At 50.4% G+C, this 18,088-nt stretch overlaps 9 protein-coding genes across 9 annotated transcripts; 5 read left to right on the top strand and 4 right to left on the bottom strand.

Moving 5' to 3' along the window:
- Nucleotides 1-240: 240 nt before the first annotated feature.
- On the top strand, nt 241-1,791 carry MRS44_004135 (uncharacterized protein; the record flags this gene model as incomplete). Its single annotated transcript, XM_046277672.2, has 1 exon — nt 241-1,791. The coding sequence occupies one exon, from the start codon at nt 241-243 to the stop codon at nt 1,789-1,791; it is 1,551 nt and encodes a 516-aa protein (XP_046125598.2).
- A 99-nt stretch (nt 1,792-1,890) lies between these two features.
- MRS44_004134 (uncharacterized protein) lies at nt 1,891-3,840 on the top strand (the record flags this gene model as incomplete). The annotated part of the gene is made up of 4 exons (XM_065622070.1): nt 1,891-2,622; nt 2,672-2,834; nt 2,881-2,965; nt 3,351-3,840. The coding sequence occupies 4 exons, from the start codon at nt 1,891-1,893 to the stop codon at nt 3,838-3,840; spliced, it is 1,470 nt and encodes a 489-aa protein (XP_065478142.1).
- A 398-nt stretch (nt 3,841-4,238) lies between these two features.
- On the bottom strand, nt 4,239-5,501 carry MRS44_004133 (uncharacterized protein; the record flags this gene model as incomplete). Its single annotated transcript, XM_046277671.2, has 1 exon — nt 4,239-5,501. The coding sequence occupies one exon, from the start codon at nt 5,499-5,501 to the stop codon at nt 4,239-4,241; it is 1,263 nt and encodes a 420-aa protein (XP_046125595.2).
- Nucleotides 5,502-6,256: 755 nt separating this feature from the next.
- Nucleotides 6,257-6,716, top strand: MRS44_004132 (uncharacterized protein; the record flags this gene model as incomplete). The annotated part of the gene is made up of 2 exons (XM_065622069.1): nt 6,257-6,339; nt 6,395-6,716. The coding sequence occupies 2 exons, from the start codon at nt 6,257-6,259 to the stop codon at nt 6,714-6,716; spliced, it is 405 nt and encodes a 134-aa protein (XP_065478141.1).
- Nucleotides 6,717-7,624: 908 nt separating this feature from the next.
- Nucleotides 7,625-8,938, bottom strand: MRS44_004131 (uncharacterized protein; the record flags this gene model as incomplete). The annotated part of the gene is made up of 6 exons (XM_065622068.1): nt 7,625-7,947; nt 7,997-8,167; nt 8,212-8,303; nt 8,357-8,559; nt 8,610-8,855; nt 8,903-8,938. 6 exons carry the CDS (start codon nt 8,936-8,938, stop codon nt 7,625-7,627), a joined length of 1,071 nt encoding a protein of 356 aa, XP_065478140.1.
- Nucleotides 8,939-11,660: 2,722 nt separating this feature from the next.
- Nucleotides 11,661-12,823, top strand: MRS44_004130 (uncharacterized protein; the record flags this gene model as incomplete). The annotated part of the gene is made up of 7 exons (XM_046284361.2): nt 11,661-11,763; nt 11,813-11,906; nt 11,956-12,093; nt 12,143-12,301; nt 12,353-12,455; nt 12,503-12,666; nt 12,718-12,823. 7 exons carry the CDS (start codon nt 11,661-11,663, stop codon nt 12,821-12,823), a joined length of 867 nt encoding a protein of 288 aa, XP_046125593.2.
- An 86-nt stretch (nt 12,824-12,909) lies between these two features.
- On the bottom strand, nt 12,910-14,266 carry MRS44_004129 (uncharacterized protein; the record flags this gene model as incomplete). Its single annotated transcript, XM_046281663.2, has 4 exons — nt 12,910-13,693; nt 13,746-13,890; nt 13,944-14,183; nt 14,236-14,266. 4 exons carry the CDS (start codon nt 14,264-14,266, stop codon nt 12,910-12,912), a joined length of 1,200 nt encoding a protein of 399 aa, XP_046125592.2.
- A 513-nt stretch (nt 14,267-14,779) lies between these two features.
- Nucleotides 14,780-15,624, top strand: MRS44_004128 (uncharacterized protein; the record flags this gene model as incomplete). The annotated part of the gene is made up of 2 exons (XM_065622067.1): nt 14,780-15,064; nt 15,124-15,624. The coding sequence occupies 2 exons, from the start codon at nt 14,780-14,782 to the stop codon at nt 15,622-15,624; spliced, it is 786 nt and encodes a 261-aa protein (XP_065478139.1).
- Nucleotides 15,625-15,743: 119 nt separating this feature from the next.
- MRS44_004127 (uncharacterized protein) lies at nt 15,744-17,179 on the bottom strand (the record flags this gene model as incomplete). The annotated part of the gene is made up of 2 exons (XM_046280336.2): nt 15,744-16,940; nt 16,988-17,179. The coding sequence occupies 2 exons, from the start codon at nt 17,177-17,179 to the stop codon at nt 15,744-15,746; spliced, it is 1,389 nt and encodes a 462-aa protein (XP_046125590.2).
- Nucleotides 17,180-18,088: the final 909 nt, after the last annotated feature.

The following is an 18,088-nucleotide window of genomic DNA, read 5'->3' as shown; positions in this document are numbered from 1 at the left end:
GCTTCGGGGGCGCAGCTTCGTAGCTTCGCCACGCACCATCTTCAACATGGCCCAATCACCAAGCCCACATGCAGATGCATTGCAGGAAAGCTGAACCATCTGCTCTGCAAGAAAATTCCGAGTTTACCCGGCTCTTGGTCAATCTGCGAAACCAAGATACAGGCTGCTCATTTTCGACTTGACATCGTCCTCCTTTCTGGCACACGTTTCGAATTTTATCTACAATCAAGTATAGACGCCATGTTCGTGGGAAAGGAACGAAGAATACAGAAACGGCTAATACAAGACTGCATCGCCAAACATGGCGCATGTCAGACCTTAGACTCCACACCTTTTCTACCATCACGACTCATCGACATTCGAGCTTATCCGGATGTTCGCCTAATTCTACAAAATGAGATATCTACTAATGGACAAAAAGACCAAAGATACGTGGCTCTGAGCTACTGCTGGGGAACGCGTATGCCAGATACGGGCAAAGCAACAACAGGCAAGCTGGAAACTCTCCGGAAAGGAATCGAACTTTCGCAGCTTCCAGCAACACCACGAGATGCGATAAAGCTGACGAATCTACTTGGAATACCCTTTCTTTGGATCGATTCACTATGCATCCTCCAAGACGACAAGCAAGACTGGGCAAGAGAAGCCTCACTGATGAGCAAAGTCTACTCAAGAGCGTACATCACCATCGCGGCTGGCGCTTCAGATCACTGTGATGGCGGCTTCATCAAGGCTTCGTATTCCAAGAAGGACTTGCCGGTTCCTCGTAGAGGAGGCTACGGGATGGAGTGGGACTTTACGACACCTGCTGAAGAACCAAACCCTTGGATTCGATCCTTCTTTAGGAATCCGCTCTTTTCTAGGGGTTGGGTACTTCAAGAAAGAGAGCTGTCGCCACGAATTCTATATTTCACGACAACTCATGTCGTTTGGGAGTGCAGAGAGGAAGTTTGCTCGTACATCCGCCCTCTAAACCGCCTGTCAAGCCCGAAGATCAAGTATCTCGACCTAGACCACTTCTCCTCGGCCTGGCCATTCCGTTGCTTCGATGTTCCTTCTGATGGCAAGGGATTTGCCATGGTACGATCTGGCCGAGCATGGCCAGAGAAAGCGACGTTGGTCCGCTTCAAGACGTGGCAGTCCATGGTTGAGGATTACTCACGGCGGCGCTTGACAGTCCCAACTGATAAGCTTCCTGCTATTGATGGTCTTGCGATGGAGGTACAAAAACTTCTGCAGTGCGCTTACCTGGCTGGACTTTGGAGGGGAAACTTGATGAGGGATCTGCTCTGGGAGAGGGCTGGGCCTGAAGCGATGCATCCGGCACTCCATTCATCCGTGTACTACGCTCCTTCATGGTCCTGGGCCTTGACAAATTTTCCGATCATTTTCAGGTATGATGCGGATGATGACGATGCTGAGATTCTTGACGCTGGTGTCATCAAGAGCGAGGCTGGAGATGGGCTAGTCTCTGGGTTCGTCCGCATGCGCGCGAGGGTAGTTGAGGTGCCCAAGAGCAGCTCCATTTGCTTCACACCTGACAACATCGAGAAAGAGCGCAGAGAAACAACTACAGTCTGTATCTTACGAACAAGGGACATGCGCGAGGAACAGTGGGGAGGCAGAGAAGGACAGCAGCTAGTACAAGGTTATCGACCAGCCGGTGGACGAGGTTTGATGCTTGCAGCGGTTGAAGGAAGTGATTCAGAATATAGACGCGTGGGAACGGTTGCGTGGGTGCCTATCGAGATGTTGAAGGATGTCGAGTATCAAGAGTTTTCCATCATTTAACCGAAACAGGGCAGGGGATATGAGGTCATTGTCAATCAGCGCCAACAAGATAAACTTGATTCTCTCATCATTCCACCACGCAGCTCATCGACTTCAACAATGCTCAGCTGGGCACTGAATACATTGAGCCAAGTATGGCCTCCAGCACCTAAATTCACCGAAAAAGATGTACCAGATCAATCCGGCAAGGTGCGTGTCCTCAATGACTCGAAAGCCTCAATTAACACCCCGCAGGTCTTTATCATCACTGGCGCGTCAGCCGGTGTAGGCAAGGAATTAGCCCGCATCCTCTTTTCGCTCAACGCCAAGGTGTATCTCGCTTCGAGAACTGAGAGCAAAGTGAACGACGCTATCGCGTATATTCGCTCCGCTGTTCCAAAGTCCACAGGCGACCTAGTCTTTTTGCCCGTTAACCTCGAAGACCTAGGCAGCGTCAAGGAAGCAGCAGCCTCATTCCTGCAGAAGGAAACACGTCTCGATGCCCTGTGGAACAATGCCGGCGTGATGAGGCCGCCCGAAGGCTCCACGTCGAAGCAAGGCTACGAACTCCAGCTAGGCGTCAACTGCATCGCTTCTTTCCTCTTCACGCAGCTTCTGACGCCAGCTTTGGCAGAGGCTGCTAAACATGAGCCGCCAGGCTCTGTGCGAGTCCTGTGGGTTGCTTCCTCAGCTGCTGAACTGTTCGCTCCGCATGGAGGCGTGGACATGGACAATCTGGACTACAAGAGGAATGTAAACACTGGAGAGAAGTATGGAATGAGCAAGGGAGGCATGGTGTTGCTGTCACAAGAGTATGCACGACGCCATCAAAAGGACGGCATCATCAGCGTCGTAGGGTTTCCCATTCCAACTAGGCGACCATTTACTGACGCAAATCTAGTCTATGAACCCTGGCAATCTCAAGACTGAACTGCGTCGCCATTTACATTGGATTATCGCCACCTTCTTTGGCTGGATGAGCTGGGATCCGGTGTACGGCGCGTACACGGAGCTGTTTGCAGGATTCTCGCCAGACATTACGCCCGAGAACTCTGGCTGCTGGGGTATGTATCCAGCTCAAGTAGTAGAATTTCATCTAATGCATCGCAGTTATTCCTTGGGGACGAATCGCCCCAGTCCGCGAAGATATCCGCGCCTCAGCGGAAAACGGCCTGGGAGAGAAGTTCTGGGATTGGTGTGAGAGAGAGACTTGGGAGTATCGCCTCTGAAACTCATGATTCAGTCACTACTATCATTGTTTAATGCCTATTCTATGCTAGCACGCGGTTATGATCGGATGATTTGTCAGACAAGTCATGAAATGCCTAGTTGGGTCATATTAGGATGCAGCTAAATTGCCTCGTTCTCCTCATTGAGTCAGTTCTCCGCTTCCGGTCCCGGTCCCGGAGTTGAAGATCTACAAAAGATCGCTTTGTTGTGACAGTATTCCGAGTTTCATCACTTCTGTTGATCGAACTTTGACCCTTAACTGCTTCTTTTGTTCTGCCTTTTAAGTATGACTTCTAGGTATTCTTTACGCCGACCCTCAATCTGTCCTGCACTGGCTTACAATGCGATAGGGATATAGCTGACCCTCCTTTCACGTCTGATGAGCTCACACTTGAAAGGGCAACATCTCAAGATGTGCCAGCCATCAAGGCCATAGTCGATGCGGCATACACTAAGTACATTGAGCGCATCGGCAAGCCACCAGCTCCCATGACAACAGACTACGAAGAGGTCCTTCAATCACACGACATCTTTGTCCTACGAAGAAAAGAAGACAACGTTATAGTCGGCTCCATCGTTCTCGGTCACCAACAAGGTTCCGACGCGGTCAAGATCAACAATCTGGTTGTCGACGTTACAGCACAAGGACGCGGCTACGGAGGCGTGCTCATGCGCTATGCCGCTGACTTTGCAAAGTCACGGGGATGTTCTGCTCTGGAGCTGTTTACGAACGTCAAGATGTGGGAGAATCTTGGGCTTTATGCCAAGATGGGGTTTGTGGAGACAGAGAGAAAGACTGATGAGGGCTACGAGCGGGTGTACTTTCGGAAGGACTTGTGAAGCTCGAGTCGCTTTCAAGTGTCCGACATTATTGTCGTATGTTGTTGCATATTTTCAACGAAGCTATATGGCCATATATATTCTTCACACGGTTGTGAATGGTCTGTTGTACAGGGCATACCGACAACTGTTGTCTCGACCCTGCGAGAGCCCTCCTTCTCGTTCCAACATCGCGAATCCGGGCTTGTCGACGCCGAGAAACCAGGCTCTGTCAATGAGCCAGATCAGACTTATGCAGCCATCATGCCTCAGCTTGGGCCTATTCCTTCGGTCGGAGAGGGTATCGTCAGGACATGCCGCTTGTCCCCGTTCTGGAACACGGCCACCTAATTGAAGCGACTCCAGGCGCCCACTACCCATTTATACCAAATTGATTCAAACAAGTCTCGACAGTCTTCTCATCCTGGCCTCGGTCGGAGCCTCTCAAAGCTAAAGTTCCAGACTTCAGCCCTCCTGGGACCATCAGACGACTCAACCAGTCCAACATGCTGCATCACGCTCGGATCGAGCGCCCACTTCGTCAATCCCCTATCTCGCGCGTAATCTTCCGTGATCATGTCGCCGGGGAACTGGAACGGCGGTGTTCGGAGAAAGTCTTGGAGACCTTGTAGGTGGTGGTTCGGGAATACGAGGCCTTGGGCGCAGCAGCCGTAACGAGGCATCTCGCGGACGCCGGGGGAGAAAGTAGTGAGACGACGCAGCGTGGTGCGACCGGTCACGAAAGCTAGGGCTATGCAGGCTGGGATCCAGAGGCCGAGAAGTAATGCGACGGTCTGTGCAAAGTCTTTGCTAGCGAAAGAGCCAGAGTGACGATGACGACGACACCGCAAAGCGACCAACAGGCAGACAATGACAGAGGTATACGCCAAGATGACCACCTTCAAATAGTCAAAGATCTCCTCGTTGTTCCATCCCATAAAGATTTCAGAGTAGAACAACCGCAGGTAGATCCAGTCTGTGCCCGAGTCCTTGGCTTGCTTCTCAACCTGCGCCACACCCTTCTTGAACCGTGTGAACCAGTCGCGCGAGGCTATAACATCGTCTTCGACAAGCGCAAAGTATGAAGGATCTCGTTTTCGACAGACTTCGAATAGGACCGAGTGGTCGAGGCGGATATTCTCGACTCGATCGTCGCTGCGACCGACGCCGCGTACATCGTGGGGAAGGACGGTGTAGTTAAGGTTCGATGATGTCTCGTCGGTCGTTTCGCCAACGTTGGTGTTTTCGTATACGAGTACTTCGTCGGCGAGGTTAAACAGCCATTCTTTTCCGTATGCGAAATGCCTCTTGGGGTCTTTGTCGGCAAGTAAAACAGCAATGTGTATCGAGTTTCGCTCCTCGGGGGTAAGCGCGTCGACAAGACTCCCAACAGCGTGCGCAAGAAAAGCAGAGCTCGTGCGATTGATGCTCGGAATGCCAATGCACAGAAACTCGCCCGCTACCGGCGCGTCGGTCCTGTCTGGCAGCTCAACGGCCGGGTACACGTCGCGTCGCAGGTACTCCTCAACCTCTGCCTCGCGAACAGCAGAAAAGGACCTGTCAAAGGCGCGATCGGCATCGTAGAAGAAGGAGGAGGGGTCATCGTAGCTGTTCAGGTAGCACCAGACAAGGGCGCATAGCCAAAGTAGCCAGAAGCCGATGTTTGCGCGAGACGGCCGCATGGCTTCATTGCTTGTTGAAGAAGCAAGGAGAGTCAGAATCGAGAGAGGCTGAGACGGAGCATCGCCAACAACTGTTTCAACTGCTGACAGGTACCCACGGTTAAACTGCGTCATCATTGGCCCGCCCCCTTTTTTTCCGCCGCTAAGCCTTACTGGCTGACATCACCACCTCCATGGTCAAGTTGTCGTTATTTCTGGGGACAGTCTCAAGTGATGGATCCATTTTAGAAAGGGAGTAACGAAAGTTGGATGTTTGCTATTGTTCTTTTTTTTTTTTTTATATGAAGGTTAATATTTAGAAACCCAAGTAGCCAAATGAGGCCCTGACTTTGGTAGATTGTAGACAAATTGGCGTGGGTACGGATACGTGCCAGCCATCTGAGGTTCTACCCGCAGATTATCTAGAGCAACTACACCCAAGCTCACAGCAAAACTTGCACCACCTTTCTCTCAGAAAAGTTATCAATTATAAATCTTAATTAATGTTTGATTTATCTATGTATGCCGCATCCCTGAAATATTAGAAGATGAGTGTTGGCGAAGGTTACATTTTGTTATACAGGGTAGCTAAATTCGCCGACTATGTTGGTGTTGCACATGAAAGTCTTATTTTAAAATTTTCAACGTGACCAACTCTATCCTAGCGGTAATGTTGATGACCATGAAACGAACTTGGTCGTTCTCTCTCTTCTTCTGTGTTGATCGCCCAAAATTCTCTTGCTGCCCTTGCCCATAACCAAGAGACGCACTTCAAAATGGCCAAGAGGAAATACGGACCAATCATTTACCTGAACGGTTATCCTGGCGCTGGCAAACGCACCATTGCCAATGAACTCTAGTGAGAATCATTGATCTAGTATCTTGGCCTTTGGCTAATGCGAGCGCAAAGCCAGCTACTACCGAATGCAAAGGTGGTCAGCAACCATCTTCTCATCGACACCGTCGCAGCTGTATTTGAGAAACACTCCCGAGAGCATCAGCGGCGATACGGGCGATACGGGCGACAGCAATACGCAACTAAATGACCTCGAGGCCCTGAGTGGTCTTAGGGAGGGAGGCATCTTCCACTTTGGAGGTGAACTCGAAATGGAACTCGACGTGACTAACTTGAGCACAACAGAGGCAGCGAGGAGAATATGCGACCATGTTTATAAAGTTGCACCGAACAACCTTGCTGAACCAGGGGCAGAAGCTCAATCGAGTCGTCGGATATGACGCTGGAATGCCAAGCCATTGAAACATGAACCCGGTATGAAGTACTGAGGTCATTCTGCGACACCAGGGGGTCTGACACGCGCTTGTCCCATCGAGTCCCAGTCCGTCGGGACATTTACATCTGGTATTGGCTGTTCTACGACGTCATCCCTCTTGTGACGTAGCATGAGATTTCTATGTCATTTTCAAGGCAGATGGAACAGTCAATTATAGAGCAGAGCCTAGATATTCGAATCCAGAGTTGAGTCGGTTCTACAATAGATAGGACCAATGACGGTCTCACAGCTCTTGCTGGCAATATTGACTCACCTTCGGAGATGCCGTTTCTTTCATTCATCATCAACACCGGACATAGAACCCTTTTCGCCTGCCAAGGCTGAAGGCTAGCTGATCCGGGGTACCGCGGGAACCTTATATCCACTCAACGGCTTACACGGCTTTCCCTCCATTCCACAACGCGGAGTCGTGCGCGCCAATTGCCCTTTGCGAGTTAGTCCAAGCGCCGTTCGGCTCAGGGCAACTTTGAGGATTTCGACGCCCCATCTGATTTGTCGCTATACGGGGAGGCGTGGGCATGTCTCGCTTACAGCGGCAGTCTTTGTGCGACGGGGATCGGAGGCGAGCTCGGATGCGAAATACGGAAGCGAAATGCGATAACGAGGCTCTGGATCATGGCTTGAATTAGCTTACGTCGCCCCTGCATTGGTCTTTTGGTACTCGTGGGCGCCGAGTGGCGCCGTCGATTAGTGATCACGACATGTTGATCTTCAACCGTGCTTGATGTGTTATGCCTAACAAGCTCTGTGTCACGACAAGAATGGAAGGTCTGCATTGAAGTAGAAAATCTCAGCCGTCGTGTTTTGGCTGGAAACATGTTTATTATTATTGTTCCTAAATAATTGTTGCTGTTATCGTGGTGGTAAAGGCATCTGTATCAACTCGACATCACTCGCGTTATCCCTCTTTCCATAGTCCCAAATCTCCTCCGTATACGTGAGAGATGGGTCGCGCAGACTCGGGCCTGCTGACATTGGCGCATCTTCAAAGTGCCCCATCGGCCGAGGGTCATGCGTCTTGACACCGATTTCCGATTGTCGCCCTGCTGTCGTTGACTTTGTTTGTGTGTTTTCCGTTGGGTATCCTGAGCTTCCTCGTGATCCGAAATATGGTCGAAGGGATGGGAGGCAGGCGATGACGAGGCCGACATTGACGTCGAGGGAGCTCCAGAGTACTATGAATTGTTAGAACTGGTATTGGTCGGCTTCCGAGCGAGAACCTACTGATGGTGCTGAGCGAGATGGAGTAATCTTCACCCGCTTGCTGGATCGCGATGAACCGCACCAGACACACGGCAATGTTGATGGTTCCAAGGAGAAATGTAAAGTAGATGCCTAGCCTGAGTGCCCTCTTGACGTTTAATGCAGGGACAATCAGCCATGGGAGGATAAAAACTGGGTTGTTAGAGAGCGTAATAATTCAGGAGCAGAACACTCACCGAGAAGATCCCCCAGGAAATGCAATCCCCAGCCAATCTGGAAGAGAATGGCATAAGACGAGCCTGGACACGACTCTGTAACGCTAATCTCCCTATCAAGAGCCATTAGACATGCCATCGGTTTCGCGCCGCAGGGCCAACTCACCAGTTTCGTTCCAGAGGTAGACATATGGTGAATATTAGTGTGATGGTGATAATGTAGGCGATGACGACAAACACGATTGTGGCCCATAGGAAGATCCTTCTCTTGACCATGAACTCGGGAAATACCTGCAGGTAGACGGCGAGAAGGGCGGCTTTGCATAGGTAGAGGGTGGTGTAGAAGGGGAAATTGACGGCAAAGAACAACTGCAAGTCGTCAGTCCTGGTTGTCGCTGCCTCTCCCAAGATGCCCTCACCTGCAGAACCAGCTCTAGATCATCCAATCCTCCTTTGTACCCTTGCAGGGACGTATGCACGTCAGGTTCAAGGGCACCCATCCTCGCGAACACGGGCCCAAATGCCGCTGTTATGATGGCGAAAACCCACGCCGCGCACATGATGATGTCGCTATACAGCATCCGGCGGTTCTGGATTTTGAGCCGTAGGTATACTCGGGCGGCGATGACGGCCGTGGCGACCACGATGAGGGTCCATTGTGAAGCCTGGAGGAGGTTAAGAGAGTCGGAGAAAGGCTGTGAGTTGAACGCACAAGAATGGCTGCCGGCCCTGGATTTCCAAACCCCATTGTCCTCGAGAATCTGATGATTCGGGCTCTCAAACCGGCCCTCAGAGAGGTTCAAGTCCTAGGCGGGGTTCGCTATCGTCGGCCGCATCACAGGAGTCACCCACCACGTGCAGGTTCTCAAGCAACCTTTTTAAACCCCTCGGGCTTGAAGAATGCTGACACCAAGGTCGCGACCCTCGTGTGGCTGTTTACAGTTTCTGGCACGAGATGATATCAGACATGCGCAGCCTTGCGCATCTCGGCGCATGCCAGTCGGGACACGCTAGGTTGAGCCACCAAGCCAGAACCATCCACACATGAACCTGGAAGCGGACGAGGCGCCTTCCCATGGGGAACCTGTACTGCTAATCAGGTCCAAGTTCCGGGAGGGGCGACAGCATCCGTACTCGCCACCGTTTCGACGTTTCCAGCTTTCGCTTCGATGGTGGAAGCGTCAGGGCGGCTTGGCAAAGGTTTGTGTGACGAGTCGATATTTTGGGCGTATTTTGAGATAATCAGTCACGTAATGAGAAGAAATTAGTTGTTTAATAGTTTATCGATTTATTGATCTTTTCTTGTTCTGGGCGGGGCAGAACCTTGTCACCTATCTATCTTATATCTTCCCCAAAGGCTCCAGACGGCTCACATCTGGCTCGAGACACTCACATGCAGTGCTCAAAACATGTGGTCTGCTTAAGCCACGTGGTGCTCGAGACAAAAGTCGCAAAAAATGCACGATCGGTTTCGGACGATGTTGATGCAAGAGCAAGCGCACTGGCATCGGGGGTTAGCCATCTCGCGAATAGGCTGAGCGAGGGTGATGGGAGCAGTAGGGGAAGATGGGGCCGAGTTTTCAGGGGTAGAGGGGGCCAAAACGGCGGGAGAGGCAGGGGTGATAGTGATCGGAGTAGACTGGCACATATTGATGGTGTAAGTGGGTCGTGAGAGACTGTAAAGTGTTTTGACGGTTGTGAATGAGTGTGTTGTGATGTACTGCTGTGAAGATGCTGTGATGGGTGATGATGGAGACTGGATTGTTGTAGCTGGCCAGAACTTTATAATTGATTGCGATGGACAGATGGTTCATACTCACTGTCTTGTTCTTGTAGCTTGTTGTGATTGACTACTACATGATCAGTGTTCTTGTTCACTCCTGAACAATGGGGAAACAAAGAGCTAGATGAGCTGGCTCGAGCAGCATTCTTTCGACACCGGGTTTTTGCAGATATTGAAAGAATTGAACAAAGCTGACAGTTGACACGGACCGACAACTTTGAAATGCACAAAGAGCAAGGTGTTAGATATTTATCCTGGTGAACAAACTGGAACACCTTGTTCATACCACTCGAAGTAGGGAACGACCACAATGTATTTGAGCCTAAATAATCATTGAGAAAAAACCCCACAAATTCCGTTTAGAGTATCATCACGCGCTTTGTAGGTACTGTTTCAACTTCATACCCCTCGGTTGAAGCAACTATCCCTGGGCCACCGACGTCCCGCCCTCTCCACCACTCCCTCAATTCATTCAAGTATGTATATAGTCAAAGGAAGCCATGTCATAAATATACTCTTACTTCAATTCCAATGGCCTATTGCAAGATCGTTACGATGATGAAAAATGAACACACTGACCAGAACCTGCGAAGTGCAACGCCAATGGGATGCAGAATATCCCCTGCGCAAACGGCAGCGAGGTTGATCAACAAGGCCACTGTGTTAGCATTGGGATATGATGCTATGATGTGTTGATAAGGTGTTCCTTATTATAGTTGAAGCCCGGCCTTCGATGGGATAACTGAGCCATAAGACCGAGGTTGATCAACAGAGATAGAAAGTAAGAATATTATAGGGACATTAGAATAAGCATACTCTATCTTGGAAGCAATTCCATTTCACCCTCTTCACACGTGGCGTCCACACAACTAACAACTGATGAGACACGAGTCAAGAGAACTTAGTTCCCGCACCGTGGGCGTGAAGCCACCCGGACAGCCAAGTTAGCATCTTGATCGACAGGGGATGTGGGAGAGAGTAGAGAGATTCTCGATTTGAAGAAAAGTCTTGCAAAGTATCTTTAGAATGAGAATGGCTCATGAGAATGCGTCAATTGCATGCGACGATCCTATAGTTGTGTTATAAGTCGGCTGCCCCATAACAACTGGATTCCACCATGAGATAGCAACACTCTGCAGGTTATTAAGAACACATCAGTTAAAAAATATTGGCTTCGGCGAACAATTGCTTTGTATTGAGGAATCGACAAGTGGCATTGCTGACGTGCAGCTCTCTGCTGTTGTCGGGGAGCATCTCGCAAGCAGCACCTAATATGAGATGACCAGCCAAGAATAGACCACTAAACCAATCACGCAAAAGTAAAACAGTAACGCCCAAGGCAATTGCCAATCCCGATTGCCTCTTCTGGTCCATTCGGCAATTCCACCATCCTCATGTGGAGTCTGGCAGCATCTCGGAGGCGGGGTCGATCGGACACTTCCCCGCGTGAGATCTCTGAAAGGGAAATTTCTCCCGGCGGCGAGATGTTGCCTTTTTGAGAGGAGCAACTCCACTTGAGCTTTTGGAGGTTTATTTGGGTAAGGAACTCCGGGTGATCGCCGAGTCGCGGGCTTTGGCGGGATATAAAGACGTTAACTTGTGAGGAGGAACTTGGACTTTTCAACATAGCCTTTTCTTCAGTTGATTGTTTGTTTTCTTCTATTTGTGCTTGTTCTCGGCAGCCAAAATGGTGGTTATTAAACGGTTCAGAACTGTCTGGGGTATCGACTCCGGAGAGAACTTCGAGAAGTGGATCCCCTGGTTCACGGATCTGAAGAAGCAGGGCTACTGTTGGTTTCTCAAGATCTACCATGGCTGCAAAAACTGATTTTGATTTAGCTGGCGTCGAGGTCGACATTACTGATCGAGATGCTGACAACCTACGACTCCTTCGCAAGCTCTTGGACGATGCTGGCTTTGAGGCGACGGTGCTGTAAGTTGGGCTGATCAACTGGAAGCCAAAGTGATTTAACGTGTCAAAGGATGCACACTGCTTGGGCTGGATACGTCGGCGCTCGACCTACGGGTCTGAACCCCGATGTCCATCTCGACGTCTACCGCAAGACTCTTGAGCTGGCCAAGATTCTGCGACCAGTCAAGATCAATGCGCAGTCTGGAGGGTAAGCGAACCCACGCCATATAACCTATATGTTTTTCTGACTGTGATAGTGACTACTGGACTGTGGACGAGTCCGTCTACTTCTACCAAAAGACCCTGGAAGTCGACCAGGAGCTTGGCCTCACTGGCCTAGTCTCCCACGAGACACACCGCAACCGAGCTCTTTTTACTCCTTATGCCACCAGGCAGGTCTTGCTCAAGGTGCCCGAGTACGATTCGCATACTTTGTTTCTTTGATCACCATTTAATGCTTGTTTCAGGCTCCGGATCACAGCGGACATCTCCCACTGGGTTGTGGTCTGTGAACGACTTCTTGACTTCGGCGAGGAGGATAAAGAGATTCTCGACCTCTTGGTTCCTCGGGTAAGTCAACTTGTTCGTTCCTATACCGGTGTCTTACCATCGACTAGGTGCACCACATCCATGCCCGAATTGGAACTACTCAATCCTCGCAATGTCCCGAGCCTGAGGACCCCATCTTCAAGCCCGAGCGCGAATTCTTTGAGAAGCTCTGGCTGCGCATCGTCAAGGCGCGAAGCCAAGATGCTCTCATCACCTTTGTGCCTGAGTATGGGTAAGTTGTAAGACTCTGGTAGACCCTTGCGGTTGCTGACTTCATACATAGTCCGTTCCCTTACCACCCATATGGAAGTATTAGGACCCACGGCCAGGTTGCTGATAGCGAGGGTGCACGACTACAAAAGTTGTTTGAGGATAGCCTCAAGGCGTAGAGTAGACAAGATAGAATACCAAAGTTGTCAATTTTCAATCCTTCTCTCGGGGTCAGTGCTGACCCGGTTTCCCGAGACTATGTCGATTACATCTTCGGGATGACCTTTTCCTTCTGAAGAATGTCAAAGATAGACTCCAGATTCTCCCAACTGTCAAGATACCCAGTCCACCCCAGCTTTCGAGACTTGCTCATGTTCAAGACCACATTGTAGTCGCGTCCCCAAGCGAATCCAGCAAAAGCCCACGACGCCTTGTTCAGAGCCGAGGGATCTAGTCCTTCTCGGTCCGCCATCTTCTTCCAAGCATCTTGCACTTGTTTGGTTTGAGACCATTTGACGAGATCAATGCGTTGGCGGATGTAGCTCTGAGGCACGCGGTCCTGTAGACCTATTTCCTTGGCAAGGACGGACGCTGGTGGTTCTGGCACTAGGGGTCTCTCTGAGGCAAGAGGAGTTTCGCGAAGGAACTGGTCAGCAGGAACTTTAAGGCCGAAATATTTTGCGACGCGAGGCCACAGGTTCATCCACGACTCCACGTCGCCATTCACGACGTTAAAGGCCTCGTTAGCTGCCCGAGGCTCCAGAGCCGCCCAACGGGAAAACTGCGCATGTAGGCCAGCGTCAGTGAAGACGGTTGCGTTGGTGTAGAACTCTTCAGACCCCGGGAACACAAGCTCGTTGCCGAGTTCCTTGGACACGGCAGCGTAGATGGCAATTGCGCTGCCAAAGTTCATGAAATTGCCCTTGGCGAATCCAAAAACTTCGTTGGAATAGGTCACATTCCACTCTATGCTGTGCTTCTCACAGAACTCGTGCAGAATACGCTGTTGGCGGTAGTAGAAGTTGGGAGGAAAGGGAGGCTCAGGAAGCCTAAAGGCGAATGTCAATATGACTTTCGCAAACTTGGTCGGTTCGTACGCACCATGGATCAGTCTCCTGCATGGGAATCTTGACTCGGCCGAGATGAACTCCGTAGTTCTTAGCTCCCGTGACGAGGACGAAGCGCTTAATACTTGATGCACACCCGGTAATCTCGAGGGCCTTGCAAAACGCATTGAGCATGTCGCCTAAGTGATGTCAGCCACCAAAATCTCCTGGATATAAATGTTTGAGATATTACCATTCACACGAGTGCTCTCCTCCTCAGAATCCTGCTGTAAATAGGCGGCAAAAAAGACATAGTCTGCCTCAACGTCCTTTAGGTCTTCAGACATGGTCTCGGCTGCGGCCGTCAAGTCAAGATGGACATGCTTGACCCTAGGGCCAAAGTCCTCCTTCTTGGAGCGAGACATGGCGTAGATGCTGCTCCATTCTTCAGGTCTGCTGCAGAGTTCCTTTACAATCTCGCGGCCCAGGATGCCTGAGAAAGGAAGCGTTAGCTGATATCTCGAGACACCAAGGCACAGACTCACCAGTGGCACCGGTGACAATGGCTGAAGGCATGTTGACGGCTCGAATAATTATGATTTTCCAGTTGAAAGATGTTTCAATCTTCTACGTCGTTATTTTAACATTGTCTCGACGTCATCGAGACAGAAGAGGCTGACAAATGAGAGGCTCCGGTTTGCGGCGCGATACACGCCCTACAGACTTGGTACGCCATACGAACCTTGTGCTAACACGCCTTGAGCCCTGATCTGACATCATTAATGCCTCATCTAGGAATCTTAATCTGTGATTGACTTGACCCTGATTTGCTACTCACTCTCAAGAGAGGGGCAGCTGGTTCTATCATCAGATATCTTCGGCCCTTTGGAGGGTCTTGATTAGTGATTAACTAACAACTCGGACCTTGAGGTGAAGAAAATGCTACTAGTGGCGTGCTCTTTATAAAATCTAGGTATCAGAATTATTCAGCCGGCCCAACTTCCAGCCGCATCCAGAGACAACAGCCCCTTTATCACTCTAGGGACGCCCTAAACAAAGTTTTACCAGGCACACCATCTCACTCGAAAAATGGGTCGACACGCTCTTGTACTCGGTGGCCACGGAAAAGTGGCCCAGATCCTGACGCAGGTGCTGCTAAGAGACTCATGGACTGTTACGAGTGTTATCCGGACAAAGGAGCAAGTCTCTCAGATCGAGAGCCTGGCGCCTGCAGGGCAGAACAACTTGAGCGTCCTTGTTCACAGCATCGAAGATGTTCAAGACGTCTCTCAGGCCAAAGGTCTTCTCTCCAAAGTGAAGGCTGATGTTGTGGTTTGGAGTGCCGGTGCCGGTGGAAAGGGTGGACCTGAACGGGTAAGTAACAGTCAACACAGCGAGTAGACCCAGGGAATTACTGATGGGGAATAACCAAGACGTTTGCTATTGATCGAGATGCCGCCATCAACTTCATCAAGGCCGCCGTTGAAACACCCACTGTCAACAAGTTCGTCCTCATTTCTTATCTGGCCTGTCGTCAAAGGCCTCCTCACTGGTGGAACGACGCATCATGGAAATACGCCCAAGAGATGCAAAGCGGCTATCTCAAGAACTACTGCAAGACAAAGTTGGCTGCGGATGAAATTTTACTCCAAGAAGCATCCAAGCGAGCCGACTTTGTAGGGATAAGTCTCCGACCTGGCATGTTGTCGGATGAACCCGCGGGGCAGGTCGAGCTGGGCAAGACCACCGGATCGGAGGGCAATGTGAGCCGTGCATCGGTTGCAGAGACAGTTGTTTCGCTGCTGAAACATGATGAGGGGCAAACGTGCTGGCTGGATATGCTTGATGGTGATCAGGATATTGAAGCTGCTGTTGACAGAGTTGTGAAGAACCGAGATAACGCCGCTGAGGGCGAGGACGTGTACCTGGTGTAGAGCTGTCACGTTCATGGATTCAAGTCATATTGTAGATAGGTCAGAGACATGTGATGTGTTTTTAATTGTAACGTGGTTGATCTTGTATTGCTCGGCACTACCCTTGGCCGCGTACTGGGCTACCATCCACTCGCTCTAACCCACACGTCAACAATCTTGGTTGGGTTCTCCTCATCTGACGGGTCAACTACCAGATACCACCCATACAGAGCCCCAGTAATACAGGCGTGGTTTGGGAAAATGACAACGCTCTGGCCAACTTGCAAAGGAAGAGGAGGTAGACCAGTGGTGTCTTCATCTTTGCCCTGCTCCCAGGCCACTATGGCGTGTTCCTGACTCACTCGGTCAATGATCAATCGCCTCTCTGAGGTTTCTTGAGACTTGAGGTGGGCTTTGTTGATGACGCCCCAGCCTGGATACGAAGGGCAAGGTTCTCTGCCCAAGCCGAGTACACCGACAGCAACCAGTGCTTCTGGCTGAGATCGCTCGTTGTTGTTGTAGATGCTGCAGACCTCAGCAACGACTGAGATTGCAATCTCTTCCTCGAATGACCCTAGGGCTCTCCTCGAGTTCGTTGAGGTTTGCTGGAGATCAAGGATGGAGTACACTCCTGCGTGGAGTTCAAGGGTGGTCTGAAGTCCACCTGGTTTCCCGGCCGAGACTGTTTGAATCGCCTTGCGTAGAGACTGGGCAGCATCTGACAAATCTCCTTCGGAGTTGGTCAAGTTTTCGATGGCTGTAACTTGTGGAGAGGCCCCGACGCTGATGATGATCTCTTTATCCTTGGGGAACAAATGGGACTGCGCGTGTACTGCTGCAAGACAACCCTGGATTTCGCCTTCCAGATTAGCCATGGCTTGGTCGGGGGTAGAGTCTTTGTAGCTCAGGCTACTATGCGAGTACAGTCCAATCAGCTCAGCTTCCCCCTGTGCCTCAAGCTGCGCCAAGGCTTCTATCAAGCCATTCTTGTTCAAGGATGTTGGAGGTAGTCCCGCACGGTGGTAGCCAGTGTCGACCTTCAAGTAGACGCGAGCAGGGAATTTCGTCTGTTGGGAAAAGCTCTTGACTGAGTCGAGTTGGGAGGGATGATCGATCATAACTGAGATGCTCCCTTTTCCCAACTCGGAGCCAAGAGCAGCAAGTCGAGGAATTTGAGATGGCGGAAGTGGGATGCCATAGAGGATGTCGACATCTCGGCCTGCGTTTTGGTACTCCTTGAAGAGCGGGAGAAGATGGTCGATTTCTGCAAGAGTCGATACGACAAGTTTTATGTCGCCGTTGCCTTGCCCAACTTGAAGGCGGGTGCCCTCCACTGTCTGACAGGGGTCAGTTGATGATGGTCGAAGGTGCAGTTTTAACTGACCTTGTGTGTCTTGACATGGGCACGGAATCCGACACCCAAAGCATCCACAGCCTCTAGCATGGACTGGCAATGTCTTCGAACTCGTGACACGTCCAAGATGACGGTCGGCTTGGGAACATCGTGAATGTCTTTCCCGACGTAGAACTGGAGTAGTTCGTCGTGCGGGGGCGCGAGTCTTTGTGGAAGAGTCATTTTTGTAACTTGCATGGCGTTGCTGAGCGTAACTTGTGATTAAGTGAGTCGAGAGCGATCTTGACTTTGACTGAATTTCTAGAAACTGATGTATTTAACCTATTTTTACAACTCTTGTCCGAGTGGTTCTGGTCATCGTCCCATAACTCACCGATGTTGGTGGAGATGACGCTATCCCCAATATGGTGCGCGATAGCGACATACACCAGGACTCTCCGTCAACAATGACGGTAATGGGAAGCGATGGGTAGGGCTCATATTTTGTTGCTCTTTTCCGCGTGAGTTTATATGGTGACTCAAATATGAGTGTTTGTTGTTCGCGTAGACCCTCCCCCATCTGCCTACCGAGGCTTCAAAGCCACCCTCTGAGATTCGCCCTTCTTGTGCAATGTGTCTTGATACTTTTTGAAATCATTGGAAGATTTGATGAAGGCCTGAAAATAGTCGTCATTCACGAGAGTCTTGCTTTCATTGTCCTACTTTGCTTCATACTCGGCTAGAAAGACTGCGGTTTGGGAGGCTTGATGACATTACCACCAGAGGAATAAAGGGGAATAGCTGAGAAGAAATGCCGTTCCGCTGAGCCTCTCGGCAAAGGTCTGATAGAGGTGCTTCCGCTGGCCATCCTTGAAATCGGAGGAGTAGAGCTGAACGTTGAGGATATCGGCAAAGATGTTCAACACTTGAGAGAAGATAATACCGCTTACCATTGAGAAGATGGGAGACTCGTACCGAAGTTTTCTGATTTGATCAAGAATCGTCTGCTGACAGCTCAGGCCCAAGATCGGATCAATAATCAGCATCTATTATCCGGTGGACCTATGTGAATGTCTTACAAAAACCGCATGAGGCTGTTGCAAACTGCGACTGCTAGTAGTTGGAGGCTATATAAGCTACTATTGTGTCTTG

This window comes from Fusarium solani (genome assembly GCF_023522795.1).
Source record: "Fusarium solani strain SB1 chromosome Unknown bctg00000002, whole genome shotgun sequence".
NCBI lineage: Eukaryota > Fungi > Ascomycota > Sordariomycetes > Hypocreales > Nectriaceae > Fusarium > Fusarium solani.
This window is presented reverse-complemented; position numbering and strand designations above follow the sequence as displayed.